This window comes from Prionailurus viverrinus, chromosome C2 (genome assembly GCF_022837055.1).
Source record: "Prionailurus viverrinus isolate Anna chromosome C2, UM_Priviv_1.0, whole genome shotgun sequence".
Classification (NCBI taxonomy): domain Eukaryota; kingdom Metazoa; phylum Chordata; class Mammalia; order Carnivora; family Felidae; genus Prionailurus; species Prionailurus viverrinus.
Window position 1 is genome coordinate 121,039,228 of NC_062569.1, and position 18,766 is coordinate 121,057,993.

Here is an 18,766-nt window from a genome sequence, read left to right on the forward strand (position 1 = left end):
CTGAGGTCGGCCGCTTAACCAACTGAGCCACCCAGGCGCCCCTGTATACTGATTGTTTTAGAGGAACTGAAGTGATTTAGACTTCAGCTTCATGTCAGTTGGTGTTAATACAATTATTTTCAAGCCTTCTGAGGTGTGATCCACTGAAAAATATATTTTATAACCTTACATAATGCACAAACACATACAGGAAATAAAAGCTTGCTCTTTTTAATGCAATGTGACATTTTCTTCATTTTTCTTTTTCTTCTTTATTTCTCTGTATTTACCTTTGCAATTCTATTATTTTCTATTTTATGTTTGGCTTTCAAAAACAATTTGTTAACTGATCTTATGACTCATTCTTATGACACAACCAGCAATTTGAAAAACACTGACCCACAGTGAGAGTTCCTACGGCCTGTCTCCTTGTCCTAGAGCTGCACAGCTATTATATTTTTAATCTTGCTTTTATATAGTCACCTCACAATGTTCATCCCTATACTTTGATCTTGAGTGCTAGTGATGAAGTTGAAGATGGTGATAGCACACCATTTCAGAGACATCTGCTTGTCACAAGTCACAGTGGTTGCTGTTCTCTTCTCCTACTTTTATTTTGGTTCTCTTTTCTTTCTTCTTTCCTTGAAACATCCCAAATATTTCTGGTACTCTGAATTTGCAAGAGTTGAGCAGTAAAGCCATTATTAATTACTGGCAGATTCTTCCTATTCTAATCAGAGACTTTGTAAATATTCATATTTTCTACAATTTGGGGCATTGTTTGCCATTTATATTTTTTTCAAACTGTGAAGGTTAGGGGCTTCTGTTTAATTGAGATTATATGTGAAAAATTGAATCAATATACTTCACATTGTAAAAACCTGTATAATGCAAGAAAATGTCTTTAGACTGTTTGAGTATGTGGCTTTCAGAAGAAGAATGTTCTTGGTTTTACTGTTGCAGATGGCATGATACTACACATAAAAAACTTTAAGACTGCAAAAAAACTATTAGAACTAATGAATGAATTCAGTAAAGTTGCAGGATACAAAATTAATATATATAAATCTGTAGCATTTATACACACTAATCTGGAACTAGCAGAAATGTGAATTAAGAAACCAATCCCATTTACAATTGTATCAAAGAAAAAAAACTAAGTAGAAGTTTAACCAAAGAGGTAAGAGACATATACTCTGAAAACTTTAAGATAGTGATAAAAGAAATTGAAGATGATACAAATAAATGGAAAGATATTCCATGCTCATGGATTGAAAGAATTAATACTGTAAAATGTCCATATTACCCCAAACAATCTATAGATTCAATGCACTCATAATAAACATACCAATAGCATTTTTCATGAAACTAGAACAAATAATCCTAAAATTTGTATGGAACCACAAAAGACCCCAAATATCCAAAAGCAATCTCGAGAAAGAACAACAAAACTGGAGGTATCACATTACCAGATTTTGCATTATACTTCAAAAATATAGTAAATGATACAGTATGGTACTGGCATAAAAACAGACACATAGATAAATGGAACAGAATAAGGTGCCCAGAAATATACCACACTTTCATGGTCAATTAATCTATAACAAAGGAAGCAAGAATATATAATGAAGAAAAGAGTGTCTCTTTAATAAGTACTATTGGGAAAACTGGACAGCTGCATGTAAAAAAAACTGAATTCTTTCTTCCACCATATACAAAAATAAAGTCAAAATAGATTAAGTACCTAAATGAAAGACCTGAAACCATAAAACATGCGCACACACACACACACACACACACAAACACACATACATACACACACACATACATACACACACACATATATTTTATCTGTCTTCTCAGGCAAGGGAAACACAAAAATAAACTATTGGGTCTACATAAAACTAAAAAGCTTCTGTACAGCAAAGGAAACCATTAAAACAAAAAGACAACCTACTGAATGGGAGAAATTATTTGCAAGTGTTGTATGCAATAATGGATTAATATCCAAAATATATAATGAACTCATATGATTCAACATGGAAAAAAACAGATTAAAAACAGGCAGTAGAACTTAATAAACATTTCTCCAAAGACCAGATGACCAATAGGCATGAAAAAGTGTTCAATATCACTAATTGTTGTGGAAATCCAAATCGGAGCCACCATGAGATATCACGTTACACCTGTTAAAATGGCTATCATCAAAAAGACAAGAAATAACGAGTGTTGGTGACAATGTAGTGAAAAAGAAACCCTTGTACACTGTTGGTGGGCATGTAAAAAGGTACAGGCAATATGGAAAATAGTATGGAGTTTCCTCAGAAAATTAAAAATAGAAATGCTATATAATTCAGCAATTCTACTTTTGGGTATTTATCTGAAGAAAACAAAAATACTAATTCAAAAAGATATACGTTACCCTATATTAATTGTAGCATTATTTACAATAGCCAAGACACAAAAGCAGCCTAAGAATCTATCAATGGATGAATAGATGAAAAAGACATACATATACACACAGTGGAATATTACTCAACCATAAAATGCTGAAAATCTTGCCATTTGCAACAACTTGGATAGACTCAGAGGGCATTATGCTAAGTGAAATAAGTCAGAAAGAAAAAGACAAATAATGTATGATTTCACTTATATGTGAAATCTAAAATCCAAAGCAAACGAAACAGAAAGACTCATGAATACAGAAAACAAATTGGTGTTTGTCAGAGGGGAAGGGTGTGGAGGGATGGCAAAATGGGTGAAGGGGATTAAGAGATACAAATTTCCAGTTATAAAATAAAACAGTCATGGGATATAAAGTACAGTATAGGAATATAGTCAATAATATTATAACTTTGTGTGGTGACAGATAGTAACTACACTCTTTGTGGTGAGCATTTATATCATAATGTATATAAATGTCCAAACACTATACTGTACACCTAAAAATAACATAATGTTATATGTCAACTATGCTTCAATTAGATAGATAGATAGATAGATAGATAGATAAATAAATAAATAAATTAATAAAGGAAAAGAGTTCTACCAGACAAATGGCATATGTGAACGAGCACTTATCTTTGTGGAAGATAGATTTTATGAAACCAACGCATTATGAAAACCCACAAAATAATTAACATATAGAAATTCTATTTGATTATGAATATTCAACATTAATTTAGAATCTAACTGATGTGGTTTTAGCACTTTTAGGGTTTTATCCTCATTATATATTAAGAACACCTCTTGTTTTGAATTTGTTTTATAAAAAGTACATATAGACTCCTTAGTGTCCTTTAGACAATGGCTTTATCTTTTCAAAGGAGAAAGGTATTTATTATTCTACATTTCCCTCAAAAGAACAAGGCTGATATTTTACTGTGTTCTCAGATTTGTTGTCTCAGAAATGCCCTTGTTACTGATTTGGCCCATCCTCTCTAAAGTAAATATATATAGAATCAGGTGAATGGCACAAACAGTAAAGAAAGAGTTCTAAGAAGAATGAATTCACCACAACTGAGAAGTGCTGTTAAAGGTTTTTGTTTCTTAAATTGGAATATTTTGAATGCTTTGAATACTTAGCTGAAAAAAAAGATTTTTCTATTTCACTTTTAAGAATTAATTTTAGCTTCCACATTTTGTTTCCTTCACATATTATGCAAACATAATAGTCAAAATATTTAACACAACCACAGAATAATCTATTTCTCCATAAGTTAACTTGTGATCACCAGAGGTGTTTTAAGCTCTAACATTATGACATCTGTCTATCTATCTATGCATACCTACACACAATGGCATACTACTCGGTGATGAAAAAGAAAGAAATCTTGCTAGTTGCAACAATGTGGATGGAACTAGAGGGTATTATGCTATGCGAAATAAATCAGTTGGAGAAAGGCAGATATCACATGATATCACTCATAAGTGGACTTTGAGAAACTCAGGAGATGAACATAGGGGAAGAGAAGGAAAAAAAAAGTAAAAACAGAGAAGGAGGCAAACCATGAGAGACTGTTAAATACACAGAATAAAACTGAGGGTTGCTGGAAGGGGGTGCATTGGGGGGATGGGTTAAACGGGTGATGGGCATTAAGAAGGGCACTTTTCAGGATGTGCACTGGGTGTCATATGTAAGAGATGAATCACTGGGTTCTACTCCTGAAGCCAAGACTACGCTGTATGTTAACTAACTTGAATTTAAATAAAAATCAGTCAATCAATAAAATTTTTTTAAAAATTGCAAGTATAAAAAAACAAATCTTAATGAATAGCACTTGCTGAGCAAAGGTTAATGTTTTCTTTAATTAAGGATGAGATATAAAAAAAGGATGAGGTATAGTATTAGAATTTTAGGTTTTTCTAATATTAGGAGTGATTTTTGTTTCTGCAATTTTCCTACAATTACCATTTTGATAACTTGTTTTTGTATAAACACACAGGCAATGTTTATATATCTTTAGATAAAGAGTAAAATACTAGGATGTAATCTCATAATTAATACATAAAAACCTACAGATTTTTAAACCCATGAGCCTAAAAGTCCACATCTTGAAAATCTCATCAACGTATATGACAGCATCATTCCACAATGGTGTCGTAAACATACTGAGACATTTTTATGTTAGTTTCCCAATGAACATTTACATAATCCCTCAAAATAATTGGCTTTTTGTTGCAAGAAAACTGCTTACCTAGAAATGTTCAAGAAGTACATTTCCTCTATGGATCTATAATCGTGGTTCTGCATGCTCTTATGGGACTTTTGCAAGACATAGGAACATTTAATTGAAAACGATTGAGTGCCCAACACACTACAGATGCCCAGCCTAAATAACAGCAGTGGAGAGTACTGAGAGTCAGCGTCTTGTTTCGAAAACAAAACCAAATATATTCGGTCTCATTTCCAAGATAACCACTTGTGTGTTTCCAGAGAGTCAATGTGTGATTAAATTTTGAAGCCATGAGATGGAAGAAAAAGACCATATGGGCCTCAGAAAAGAAATTCATATGGGAAGGACAGCACATGAATATATAGGCTTTTTAATTATGAAAACTTAGAGCTAATTTCCCAATTTTTATACCTTTGGAAACATGGTAGAAGAAACTGGCTATATGGCCTTTAATTAATTAAGTCAAAGTTGAATCTAGATATTGGAACACAAACACAAGCAAAACAAAACAAAACAAAACAAACAAACAAACAAAAAACCCAAAAACAAAAACACAAAACAAAACAAAACAAAATCTAAATGTCCCGCAACCTTTATTATGCCAACAACTGACATTGTGAGAGTATCTAAATGGTAAGGAGGCCCTCATGATATTTATTCCACCAATGATTTTGGTGATATTGTAAGCAAAGCACTTAAGAAAACAGACTTGTAAGAGTGTTTTCTTTTAACTTCCAGCTCATTCTATTCAACCTTTAGGACTTCACACTGCATTTGCATTGGTATCGCCTTGTGGTTGTAACCTGCAGTCCTAATCTTCTTAAAGATATATAAAATTAAGAATATAATCTGCTTTTAAAGTCAAATATGTCATAAGAAAACAAATATACTGAATCATAAAATCTAGTCAGAAGTTACTTAGATATATTTAGAAGCTCTTTAGAAATACTTAGATATGCCAATAGGTTTGAGCTTACATAAGTGCTAATTGTGTTATAAATTACATTTTGTTTTACATATGTGATTGAAATATAGGCTTTCCCAATAGTTGGTGAGAGCTCTCATTCTTGCCAACTTGACCAGGTTATTGTGAAAAATCAATAAAATAGGAGAACTGAAAACACTGGGTAAACAAGAAAACATAACCATTAGTGTTGTTAATTTTTTTAACGTTTATTTATTTTTGAGAGAGAGAGTGCAAGCAGGGCTCCATGCTGACAGAAGAGAGTGCAATGTAGTGTTCGAACTCACAAACCCTGAGATCATGACCTGAGCTGAAGTCCGACGTTCAAATAACTGAGTCACACAGGTGTTCCAGTTGTTGTCAAAATTTTTTAAAGCATGTTTGTAATCTCAGTTCTACCTTTTATCAGCTGTGTGAAAAGATCATATAACCCCACAAGACTTATTTTCCTTATTTCCTTATTTCTACAAACTAGAAATGATTATGATTTTGTAAGTGTTTTACAAGATAGTTGCATGTTTTTTTTTTTAATTTTTTTTAACATTTATTTATTTTTGAGACAGAGAGAGACAGAGCATGAATGGGGGAGGGGCAGAGAGAGAGGGAGACACAGAATTGGAAGCAGGCTCCAGGCTCTGAGCCATCAGCCCAGAGCCCGACGTGGGGCTCGAACTCACGGACCGCAAGATCGTGACCTGAGCCGAAGTGGGACGCTCAACCGACTGAGCCACCCAGGCTCCCCGATAGTTGCATGGTTTAAATAACACAATAAATAAAACAATTTGGGATGCCATATCAAAATAAGGTTTTATACATCACAGACCCTGGATTCTCAAACACTCATGAGTCATGCCTTTCACTCAGTTTCAGTTGTGTAAGATTTTCAGATCTCCTGTTTTGGCTTTCGGTCAAAACTTGCTAACTGGTTATAACTTCTCTTTCATCCCAGCAGAAGTGCTCTGGACTGTAGCCTTTTTCATGTGTGTGGGACCAGAACTCATTCTCTATCCCTTCCAGTCCATTCGAATTACTCTAAAACTTTTTCTACCTTTAGCACTATGAAGGTACTGCACCTGTGGCTCAGTATTTTCCAGTTTCACATTTTAAGCTATATTATATTTTGCCCCTGACAGGGGTTCATGCCCCTGCCTCTCTTCTGTCACCTCATTATTACCATTTAACCTCAGCTAACATAGCCATGTTGCTCAATCAGTTCAATCAGCCATGACTCTGGTATAGATACCTTTGCTGTTCAAACAGGCTATTGAAAGTCACAGACCATTGTCCTAGAGCATGTTCATTCTGCATGGAACCTTGAATTTCAGAGCCATGGAAGAAATTTGAGATGATAACTCAGTTTCTAGGATTGCCATAGCAGTCCAATATTAGCATATGTATTAAATATATAATTAAGACTCCTAAGTTTAAAATTTGGTAAGATATAGAATCTGTAATTCTTTGAAAAAAAATCACAATTTATCATCTTCATGATTATTATTTATTATAAATTTCCTTAGAAGCAGAAATTTCATATACATTGTTAGTAATCTTTAAAACAATTTGTTCACTAGATTCAATTCTATTAATTTTTAGAGAATAAGAGTGAACCCTGATGTAAACTATGGATTTTGTTTTAAAAATGATGGGTCCATGTAGGTTCATGGTTTGTGGGATGTTGATAGTAGGGGATGTTGAACATGTGTGGAGATGGGGGTATATGGGGACTCTGTACTTTCTACTCAATTTCACTGTGAACCTACAACTGCTCTGAAAAGTAAAGTTTATTAATTAAAAATAAAATACTTCATGTCGCTAAATGACTTTTTCAAATCCACTCAGGCCACAGATATCCACAGATTTGTAATTCAAACCTAGTTTTGTGTTTCTCTTTCTAATGTACCCCACAGCTTTTAATGCCCCAGAGCATGACCACTTAGGCATCATATCTGAACAGAAATACAGACCTGGATGATTAATGAGATAGCTTTCTATAACATAGATGGCAGTAGAGAAATAACTATCGTGTAATTAACATCTATTTTGCATTAGGTCAAATGGTATGACATTGCTATTACTGTAGATCAATAGTCTTTTTTCAAAATTTACGTTTTTGTCCAGTTTTGGCCTACAACATTTCACTCTGATGATGACTGGCTTTCTTTAACTCCTGGTTTACTTTGTCATTTCTTCTGGCTGTGATTAGATTGTATGACAAGTAATAAATAAACTATGATTTGTAAAAATGTCATTTTAGGCTGAGAAAACTGGCTTGATATAATAAAACTGTTTTGCCTTAATTTACATCTCATTTTCATCTCTATTATGCTAATAGGAAAATGCATCAAATGCATCAATATGTTCTTATCAGATTTCTTCTTAAATTCTTGATCATTTTAAAAATCACTTTGTCCCATTTTAGAGGGACACATAATTGTCCCTAACAGGGGATGTTTTGTTCTAGGCTATTATGTATATTAGATTTATGCCAAAACATAAGAAAAATTGTGGTTATCAGAAGGTAAAATAGTAAGCAAAACATAAACATCATGCTGGATACACAGAAAAGTTTATCCATACCTATAATTATTTTCTTTTATAGATTAAATGCCAAATATACATTTATTTGACTGAAAATGTCCCACTGCTTTTGTGAAGCAAATTTACATAGTGTTAAACATTTGATTAAAATATATATTGATTCTTTAGCTATAGCTTGTGTGGGGGGGCAACCCCATACCTTTTAAGGTCATGACTTTAATGTAATGTAACAGCTTTTTTCTTTCTCTGCTTCTATAAATGGAGAATGCTGCTGCCTGAAAGCTGTCTGGGAATTCAGCCAAAGAAAGAAGAAGGTTGCAAAAACTCTGGGGACTTGAAAGAAAAGTGGTTGGCATTAGCTCTGTCCTCACTTTAAACTAAAATTAAAACAATAGACAGACATGTACAGTAATCTCTCTTTTAAGGAAAGAATACAATGCCTCTATAGTAATGTCAACTGGAACAATTTGGTCCTGGCCCAAGTTATGCAGCTGTTCCACAGGAAAACAGCAAAAGGCTTCCATCCAAAACAGGCAAATAAGGCATGATTGTTCATAAACAGTCACTGGGGCCCTCACATTTAGAACAAGGAAAACAACATTAGCATACAGGAGGGCAGGTTAGGAACATGAGTTTCAGTACTAATTGAACCATGCCATCATTTCATGATTTATACAAAAGATAGTAGTGTTATTTTGTGTACTATCCATATGCCTAATAACTGTGAATAACTCATTCTTCAGGAAATTATACATCAAATATTTTTTTAATGTTTATTTACTTATTTTGAGAGAGAGACAGTGAGTGAGCAGGGGAGACAGAGAGAGACAGAATCCCAAGCAGGCTCTGCACTGGCAGTCCAGAGCCCAACACAGGGCTTGAACTCATGAATTATGAGATCATGACTTCAGCTGAAATCAAGAATCAGATGGTTAACCGACTGAGCCACCCAGGCGCCCCTCGGTCAAGTATTTTTTTTTAAGAAACAATAAAGATTTGATCATGGATTAAAGGTACAAGATGAAAAAGAATCATATATCCATTATCCATTTCTATTTTTCACCTGCTTATTCAAGGTGCATCAGGCATAAATGGTAAAGATAGTGGAAATTAAGTGTTTGTGTAGCCAATAGGAAGAAAAGCTGAGGTGTTGCTTTTTCGTGGTTTCAAAATAACAACATGGGGAATCAGGTATAAGACCTGCAAAGTAATAGAGCAGAACTTGAACAGTGAGTACCAGAGTAAGACAGGAAATTCAAGCCTGCCCACTGGGTGTATGTGATATCACACAAGTCATTTTCACTCCCATTCTTTGGGATTTTTAAAAATTCTATCTCAAAATATGGACAATCTCTCTTACTATTGTTTTTATTTTAAAACCCTGTTTGACAAAAAATTCTTTTCTCATTCCGTTCTACTTTTCATGATTCATTTTCTGAAATGGGTGGCCTTTCCATTTATTTTATTTCCCCACCGCCTACTAATTTCCTGATTAATCCATTTCAATTTGCCTTCTGTTCTACTTGCTCTAGTGAGACTGTTTTCTTTATGATCAGTAAGATTTCCTTCTGGGAAAATCCAATGATTTCTTTTCAGTCTTACCTTGGTTTTTGTCCTATATGCCTCATCTGGCACTGTTGGGGATAGAATAAAACTAAAGAGAGGCTAGGAATTACTCTGTCTTTAAAGAAGTTAATGCCTTCATTTACTAGAAATGATAGTTACTTCGAAAAGGCAGAAGAGTGGATTTTAAGATGATTCAGAAGAACAGAAGAGAAGCAGTGGTCTAAAGACTAGAAGGACTCAAAGAAGATGGCTGTTTCTCTAATATCAATGGCCTGGCAATCTACTAGGAAAGAAAATGATAAAAAGGAAATTGCAAATGAGTGTACAGCACAAGAGAATCAGTCAATACATATTAATTTGTAGGCTATAGCATACAAAATATAACATTGGGAACTATAAGGACGAAGATAAAATATAAAGACCATTTTAACTCTTATGGAGTGACCAGAAGATATTATACTAATCACGGATATTTGTGTGTGGTTATAACCTCCTGCTAGAAACAGTCAGTTTGTTAGGCTTTTGTCAACTTTCCAGAAAGGGCATGCATGTAGAAAAGGGCCTGCTAAAAGAGGATGGCAAAAGGAAAATATTTCGTAAGACTAGCCAGTTTTTCACCTTCAGGCATCTAGGGGCTCATCTTCAGGGCTAAACATTATTGTAGGGACCATCCTAGTTCTTCAAAAGTTACTTTGGCTAGCATAAGTGACAATTTAAACTTGGCAATTGAAATAGAAAACAGCTGAACGAATGGAAGTCTGGGGCACTGATTGAACTGAATTTAAATCCTGAGTCATCCATTTTAAACTTGGATGAATAAAGGAAATTTGGTTACCATTGTTGAGATTTGGTTTTTGTTTCTGTAAAGTAAGGAGTGCTTGCTTATTTCCTTTATCTTTTTCCAAAGTGCTATGATATTAATCGGGATTTTTCTGACAAAGGTAGCATTTCTATTTCCCAAACTTCAGGAAGCTTTGTATTACCAAGTAAAATAAATAAATGAAAGGCTATTATACTTTTTGTTCATCTGCAGTGCAGAGGAGTAATACCCACCCACGCTTATTTCTAGGTAACTGGAACAGAGACCCACAATAGGACACAACCATAAATTATTCAACCATATCTGAACTGGTGAAAAACAACTACCTAAAGACCCAATTATGTAGACCTCCCAAATGAATTATTCACATAAATTAAATGCTCTTTCTACTGGTGGAAGTAGATGTGGAACCAAAGAGTAGATCATTGACAGGTAATTAGATACTATTTGAACAGGGATATATCATTTCTCATTGTCATCTCATTTAATTGCCTAAGTTGTACACATATTCCAAATGTACACATATGTACTTTGGGGCAGATCAGTGAAGAAAAGGTAAAAGCAAAACTCCTTTGCTATGCCCTCACCCTGAGTTCCTTTGTGTCCTCATGTATATGCTGACCTCTGAGATTATAAGGAGGAAGAAAAGCAAAAACAAAACAACACAAAACAAAATAACAACAGAAGCAGAAGCAAACAGAGAGAGACTGTTGTGGGAAATAATAAGTGAAAGCAACAGTGGGGGAAATGGAAGGAAAAGTTAGGAAAGAAACTCTGTTGTTAGATACACAGAATCAGGACTAAAGAAATTAGGAATTAAGCATGTCTGAAGCTGACTAGAGTCTATTCCATTTCCTTCTCTAGTTGAAAGTACTGAATTTGTAGCCAGAAGTTCTTGTTAAAGCTATAATACCGACATGCACGGCTACACTCAGCATACTGTGGTAGAAAAATGTTTTCTATAAGCAATTTAAGCTTATCAGAAGGTGAGAACTATATGAGTGAATTGCACAGTGTATATGTAGTAAGCTACTATGAGAAAGTTTTTTCCTTTCAAGGTCTAAATGCCTTAAGTGTTTTTTAAAAGAAGAAAAATAATGGATTTACTGAATGTTCTTTAAATCAGTATTATTTTTATTGTTAGAAAAAAAATACTGGAGGAGAGAACAGTGTTAAAATATCAAAACTTTGATAAAAAAAAGTGTGAATTCACTTAGTGTGTTAAAAATTATAATACCACATAATTGAGGATTTGATATTTCAGGCTCTGTCTTAAAATTCTTTTAGAAAAATTTCTCATGGAATAATAAGAAGTATACACTTAAATAACAAATTTGATTTGCACAGAAGCAAACCCCTATCATTATATACTGAAAACAATTAAATTTATCCTATTAAAATTTATGGGGCGCCTGGGTGGCTCAGTCGGTTAAGCGTCCGACTTCAGCCAGGTCACGATCTCGCGGTCCGTGGGTTCAAGCCCCGCGTCGGGCTCTGGGCTGATGGCTCAGAGCCTGGAGCCTGTTTCCGATTCTGTGTCTCCCTCTCTCTCTGCCCCTCCCCCGTTCATGCTCTGTCTCTCTCTGTCCCAAAAATAAATAAACGTTGAAAAAAAATTTTTTTTTAATTTAAACAGAAATACAAATTAATTGGAAGCTTTTCAAATAATCAAATAAATGACTTTCAGCTCAATCTAGACTGCCACTATATTAGAATGATCAAATGGCTGTCAAATAGTCTCTGAGTAATATATATTTGGATAATTCACACTTAAATTTTTTATAAAAATATATTTTCTGTGTTTATAAACATGTTTAGTGTTTATAAACATGAATGCCAAAAAATAAAAATTTAAAGTTGAAGTGATATTAGAACTTATGTATTCTAATAATGAAATCACCTTACAATTGGAAATGTTGAAGCATATCACATTCACAAATTATGTCTCATGGGGGCTATATTAGAAATGTAGATGTTATTTCCCTTATTACAAAAATGATTTCCCTTTTAATTTTAAAACTTGGGGATATTTTGAGGATGTTTCAATATTTTCAAAGATTTTCATGGGAGAAGTTCAGCAATGTGTAACTTCTATCAATCTCATGTTATAAACAGTGACTGATTAAGCCCACTTTCCTTTCAGGTTGAAATATCTTACTAGAAATAAAAAGAAAAAAAATCACAGCTGGAAACCTTCCCAGAAACTTCACTAGATGACAAAGTAAAAGACCAATCTTCCACAGATACTTAATGAAGACATGGTTCAGGGGATTTCTGTTCTAGAGATGACTTTGCCCACCAAGAAAAGACAAAAACAGTGGATTTCTGCCGTTAAAGCCTGAAATCAAAGCAGTATAGGAGAAAAAGTGAAAAACTTTATTGCTCATTAAATCACTTACAGTGGTTTTCCTTTGGATTCACAAGTCAGAATTAATGGCTGTCCTTCTTGTGGAAAAGGAGTGGATGGTATAATCTTAACTGATGGTGTATCTAGAAAAAAAATGAAAAGGAATATTAAGAAATGACACTAAATACACAGAAAACTATACATTTAATAGTTGCACATCATGGTGTAGGTTCAGGCTTTATCTTACTATCGTGTATATTTACAAGGAATTTCTCAGAGTTAGCAAAACAGAGTATACAATTTTAAGAAGCTACCATCCAGTCTGTGAAAAGCTAACAAAGTTATCTGAATATCTTATGAGCACCACTGTTGTGTTATTTCTGAATCTGAATATAAAAGTGAAATTGCAAAAAGTGGTTCAGATGAATATCAAGCATTCCATACAATTGTTTCTTTGACTATTTATAGATGGCTATGAATACTATTATTATGGACCGAATGCATTTATGTACATTTGAATAACAGCACTTTTCTGTGGCAGGAATACCAGGAATCACAATAAAGAACCCACAAAGAACTCAGGATCATAAGCGTACTGTCTCATAAGCATTATGCAGAATCTTTTTGAAATACAGTAATGCAGCATTTGGCACATGTTGCTTGCTCTAAAGTACAGTTAGCAAATAATTTAAAATCGTTATTTTGAATATTACTAGAAGTTAACATTTTGTTACATATGCTACAGCATAATTATTATAAAATATTTTATTTCCATTTAACAATAAAATCATCCTTGGTGAAAGAAGATTCAAAAATACTTTAAGACATAATTTTCATGCCACATGATATTATTTCATCAACACAGAGACACATATTTCATAGCAGAACTGGAAAATAAGCTTAAAATCAGAGATGATGTAAACATACTCATTGCTTATTACATCTGCTTATTCTTACATCTGTTTTGCTTATTGCTAGTCCTAGCATTGTGTGGCCAACACAACATGGAATCCCAATCAACATGGGATTGCCTCCTGGTCTTATCTCTGCATCCTCATCAAAAAAACAAAGTAGGCTCTGAATGCTCCAGATAGTCACAATTATATTCCCTTCCCTTACCTGTGATGGAAGAACTGAACCACCCTGGGGTTATATTCACTCTCTGACTTTGAAACTGATTAAATAAGTATCAACTGTAATTTTTAGGTTTGTTCTCTTCCTTCAGGAAAATATTACTCAGCCTTGTCATATATCAAATGGTAAACTATGATCCTGTGGAAGACCTTATATCATACTTATAAATTATTTATATGTTTTAAATACATTCTTTTTCAGTCCTTTCAACGAGATAATATACTCATGATAATCAACAATAATATCCTGGTTGCACATAAGCATTGCATATATATTAGGGTAGATAATTTCAATGTGAAATAATCCAGAAAAAAAAACAATTTGAAGAACTATGACACATATTCATCATACCTTTAGCCGGTAGGGGAGAAAAATTTAATAAAGGATTAAATTACACTTTGGTAATTTTTCGATTATCACCATCACATTTATGGAATCAGTTATTGACTATAATGACTGTGTAATATTTCCTCAAAGCAAAACATTTTAAAAAGGGAAGGCAAAATGTTAACAATTATACAGGGTAACAAATGTGAGCCAGAATGATTCTGGAAAATGAGGTCTATTGTCTTTTGAAATTTGACATGTATAAAAAGCAAAATGTAATTTCATCCTGACAAATAAAAACAAGCTTCATTCCAGAGAAAGAAGTAGGAGAAGAAATTTCAGAAAAATGTGATTTTAGGAAAGAGAGTCGCATTAACTTGGGTGTCTGTGATGCTTAATTTTATGTGTCAACTTGCCTGCACCAAGGGGTATGCAGATACTTGCCCAAACATTATTCTGGGCATTTCAGTGAGAGTACTTTGGTAAGAGATCAACATTTAAATAAGCAGACTGAGTAAAGCTGATTGCACTCACTAATGAGGGTGGGCCTTGTCAGATGAGTTGAATGCCTGGATAAAACAAAAAAAATGATCCTCCCCAAATAAGAGAGAATTCTTTCTGTCTGAGGGCCTTCAAACTAGAAGATTGACTTTTTTCCTGTTTTGGACTCAAAGTGAAACATTTGCTCTTCTTGGGTCTTGAACCAATTGGTCTTCAGACTCAACAACACCAGCTCTCCTAATTTATCAGCATTTTGGACCCAGATTCAAACTAAATCATCAGCTCTTCTGGGTCTCAACCTTGGCCATTCAGCCTGCAGGTGTTGGGATTTGCAGCCTCCCTAACTGTGTGAGCCAATCCCTTATAATAAATCTCTTTCTCTATGTATACATTTTATTAGTTTTGTTTCTCTGGAGAACCCTGACAAATACTGAAACCTAACAAACAGACCCTGAGACATGACTTTTATGGACGTGGTATTAGGAAGGACAAGAAAGTGAGACAGGAAGAGAAGGAAGTAAATAGTGTGCTCTTGAGCAGATTACACAGTGGGCAACTGGGATTCAATTCTGCTATGGATCTCTGAGGGACAATGTAGGGAATGCCTCAGAGTTACCGTGTTCAATGAGCAAGGGAGAGCAGTATTTAGGGAATATTTACCGATTTTCATTAGTGTTTGGTTGAGGATTACTCTGGAGGAAGTGAAGACTATCATTTCCCTGGCACTCCTGGTCTGCTCAGTGCCCAGAAATGGTGATGCAAAAGGGATATGGGCAGGTCGCCACAGGCAATCTGTGTCAGCAAGGTAAAATGCATAGCAGTGGGTAACTGTTAGACTAGAAGAAAACAGAATATGGTCTGATTTCTCTTAGCTCTGCTGGTTTTGTATAAGTAGTTTATTAGAGGTGAGACTTTGTATAGCAAATTATTCCCTGAAGCAAGATTCAGGATTCCTTTCATATCCAAAATACAGAATTTTAAGCATAAGAAAATGCTGAAGCACATAATATGTTTTGCATGCATTTCTGTGGAACTTTCAAAAGGTAAGACCACCAAATAACCTCTGAAGTAACCAAAATCGAGGGATATAACACAATGCTCTTCTATTTTACTTCAGAGTTACCTTACTGAAAATGTTGATTAGTCTCTATGCCTAAGAATGATCTTTGCTAGGTTTAAGAATACCCCCCTCTCTATAGCCTGTCACTCCATGTTTCTGATTCGACTCTTAAATCTCTGGCTATTGCCCCTCAAATTCTGTTGAGTTGTCTTTTGGAATTTAGCCTCTAAATACTGAGATCACCAAGATCATGATTTGTTCTCTGGTAATTCTGGTTGGGTCCTTTCAGCCACAGCCATCACTTCGGTTTCTATCTACTCACCAATCATTCTCAGGTTTACATCCTAGGGCAGCTCTCTACCTCAAACCACACGTATGTATATGCAGCACCTATCGGACGTGTCCACTTGAATGTCTAAAAGACATGGTGCCTTTACTATGTCCTAACTGAGCTCAAGGTCTCCAACCCTTACCTCCCTGTTCTTCATCCGGCAACCTCTAGCTCTATAGATACTACCAGCCTCCACCCAGCTACTTACACCAGACACCTCCTGTTACCTTGTATTTCTATCATCAATCAGTTCATCAGGTCTGGTTGATTGACCTCCTGAATAGTTTTCACATCGATTCAGTTCTTTTTTATAGCTGTACGACTACGACTTTTATCTAGTTTACCACAATAGTGAATGGTCTCTCTCGTGTTAATTGTTGTCCCCCTAAATCTAACTCTTAGAACTTAATAAAGTTGTCTTCTCAAAACATAAATCTGATACCATCAGTTTTCTGCATGGTTAATCTTTGCTCTTAAGATTAAAAGCACAATTATTAAGATAGCCTTTCAGTTTCATGTGATCTGTACACTTCTTGACTCCCTTGCCTTCCAACACACTTTTCCATTCTTTGAATTCCAGATAATTACACTTCCTTTCAGGTCCTTCAATAAATGTGTTTCATCCTGCTTTTATACAAAGTGTTTGGAATACTCCATTCTGGGGAGCTTATTTAACTCTTTTAAATCTCAACTCAAATATCATTTGCTAAGGGCATTCATTCATTATCCTCAAGTGTGATAGAAAAGATACCTCTTCTACATGTTCTCTTTTTCACGTTTATGTAATTTTAAAACAGCCACTGCTATTTCCTCAGTATCTCACACAATACTTGAAAATCTGTGCTTGATAAATAAATTCTTAAATGAATGAATACACTAAAGATTTTGTTATGCTTTCTTATTGGTTTGGTATATTAATTTTAAAATATTAAAAAGTGCTTAATTCAAATTTTGTTGTGGTCTGTTGTATGTAAAATTAATCTTAAATATTCATGTTATAAACCTTAGATAGACTTATACTCTTAGCTCATGTTTAATTTAATTAAATTTCTGTTGCTGACTCTCGTCCTTGTATAAATCTTCTGTTAGATAACATTAGATAACAACTTTTCATGATTATAAAAATGACAATTTGTTTTTTAATGCAAATATCTCATAAATAAACTAGTTTCTCTCCTCTATGATTTTGGCAGGGGTATCACTCATTTGTGAAGAAATTTATTCAATCAGCCAAAATTCTAGGTTATGTTTCCACATAAGTCAGCATTTCTCTTTAAATAGTCCATTTTAACAATATACACAAAATTACATTTTTTACCATATCAAATACAACAGTAATGTGATTATTACCCCAAACTTGACTCTTTCTCAAAGAATTTTTTTATTAAAATTTTTTCAATGTTTATTTATTTTTGAGAGAGAGGGAGATAGAGTTTAGTTGGGGAGGGACACAGAAAGAGGGACACATAGAATCTGAGGCAGGCTCCAGGCTCTGAGCTGTTAGGAGGGCTAGATGCAGGGCTCTAATTCACAAACTGTGAGATCATGACCTGAGCCAAAATTGGATGCCTAACCTACTGAGCCACCCAGGTACCCCAAAGAATTTTTTTAATAACAAAAAGTAATTTGTGCTTTAACAGGTTTTTACTTAATTATAAAGATATCCGTCATTACCACTATTTTATTTTCATCAATCACTTTGTTGTATCCATAAGGGAGTTGATCAAGCACTGCTAGGTTAAAATTATTTTAGTGAAATATCAATAATATTCTATAAAAATGTCTTTAAATTGGTATAGAACTCCGATACTTATTCAGTTATCTTAGCCAATAAAAAGACAAACCAAAAGTTATAGTCATTTAAAAAAGTGAGTTAAATTTAAGAATCTTCAGTCTCCAGGATTTCTTCAAAATATATATTTTAATAATTGAAAACAACAGGTTAACATATTTTTCTCTACTATTTATTTTGTTATATATCAAAACAAATGGAGAAAGTGTCACTTCTAAAAAGTGTCACAATGCACGACAAATAATAAGATAATGATTTTTAAAATAATCTTAAATTTATGCATGTATTAGCCCATTAATCTTTTTACCAACCAAGGTATAAATAGGAATGAGAAAGTAAATACCATACAGTCCACACCTTTTATTGCATGCCTTTGCCAAGTCATCTGTTAATAGTTTTCAACTTTCTTTTTCTGTTCATATTTCTTATTTGTAGATTTTCTACTTTCAAAAAATTGGGAATATTTTTTAAAAGTTTATTTATTTATTTAATTTTGAGAGAGAGAGAAGGAGAGAGAGAATCCCAAGCCGGACACTGGGTTTGAACTCACGAACCATGAGATCATGATCAGAGCCAAAATCAAGAGTCTAAAGTTTAACTGACTGTGCCACCCAGGCACCTCAGGATTGATAGTATTTTTTTTTCAATGTTTATTTATTTTTTGGGGGGACAGAGAGAGACAGAGCATGAACGGGGGAGGGGCAGAGAGAGAGGGAGACACAGAATCGGAA

At 34.1% G+C, this 18,766-nt stretch overlaps 1 protein-coding gene across 1 annotated transcript in view; it reads right to left on the reverse strand.

Annotated features, from left to right (window-relative positions):
• Positions 1-18,766, reverse strand: part of CADM2 (cell adhesion molecule 2) — a 266,603-nt gene that overhangs the window by 114,103 nt on the left and 133,734 nt on the right. The window contains exon 6 of the mRNA XM_047875439.1: positions 12,943-13,033. Within this exon, the coding sequence (XP_047731395.1) occupies positions 12,943-13,033 (91 nt within the window). The remainder of the gene's footprint in view (positions 1-12,942; positions 13,034-18,766) is intronic.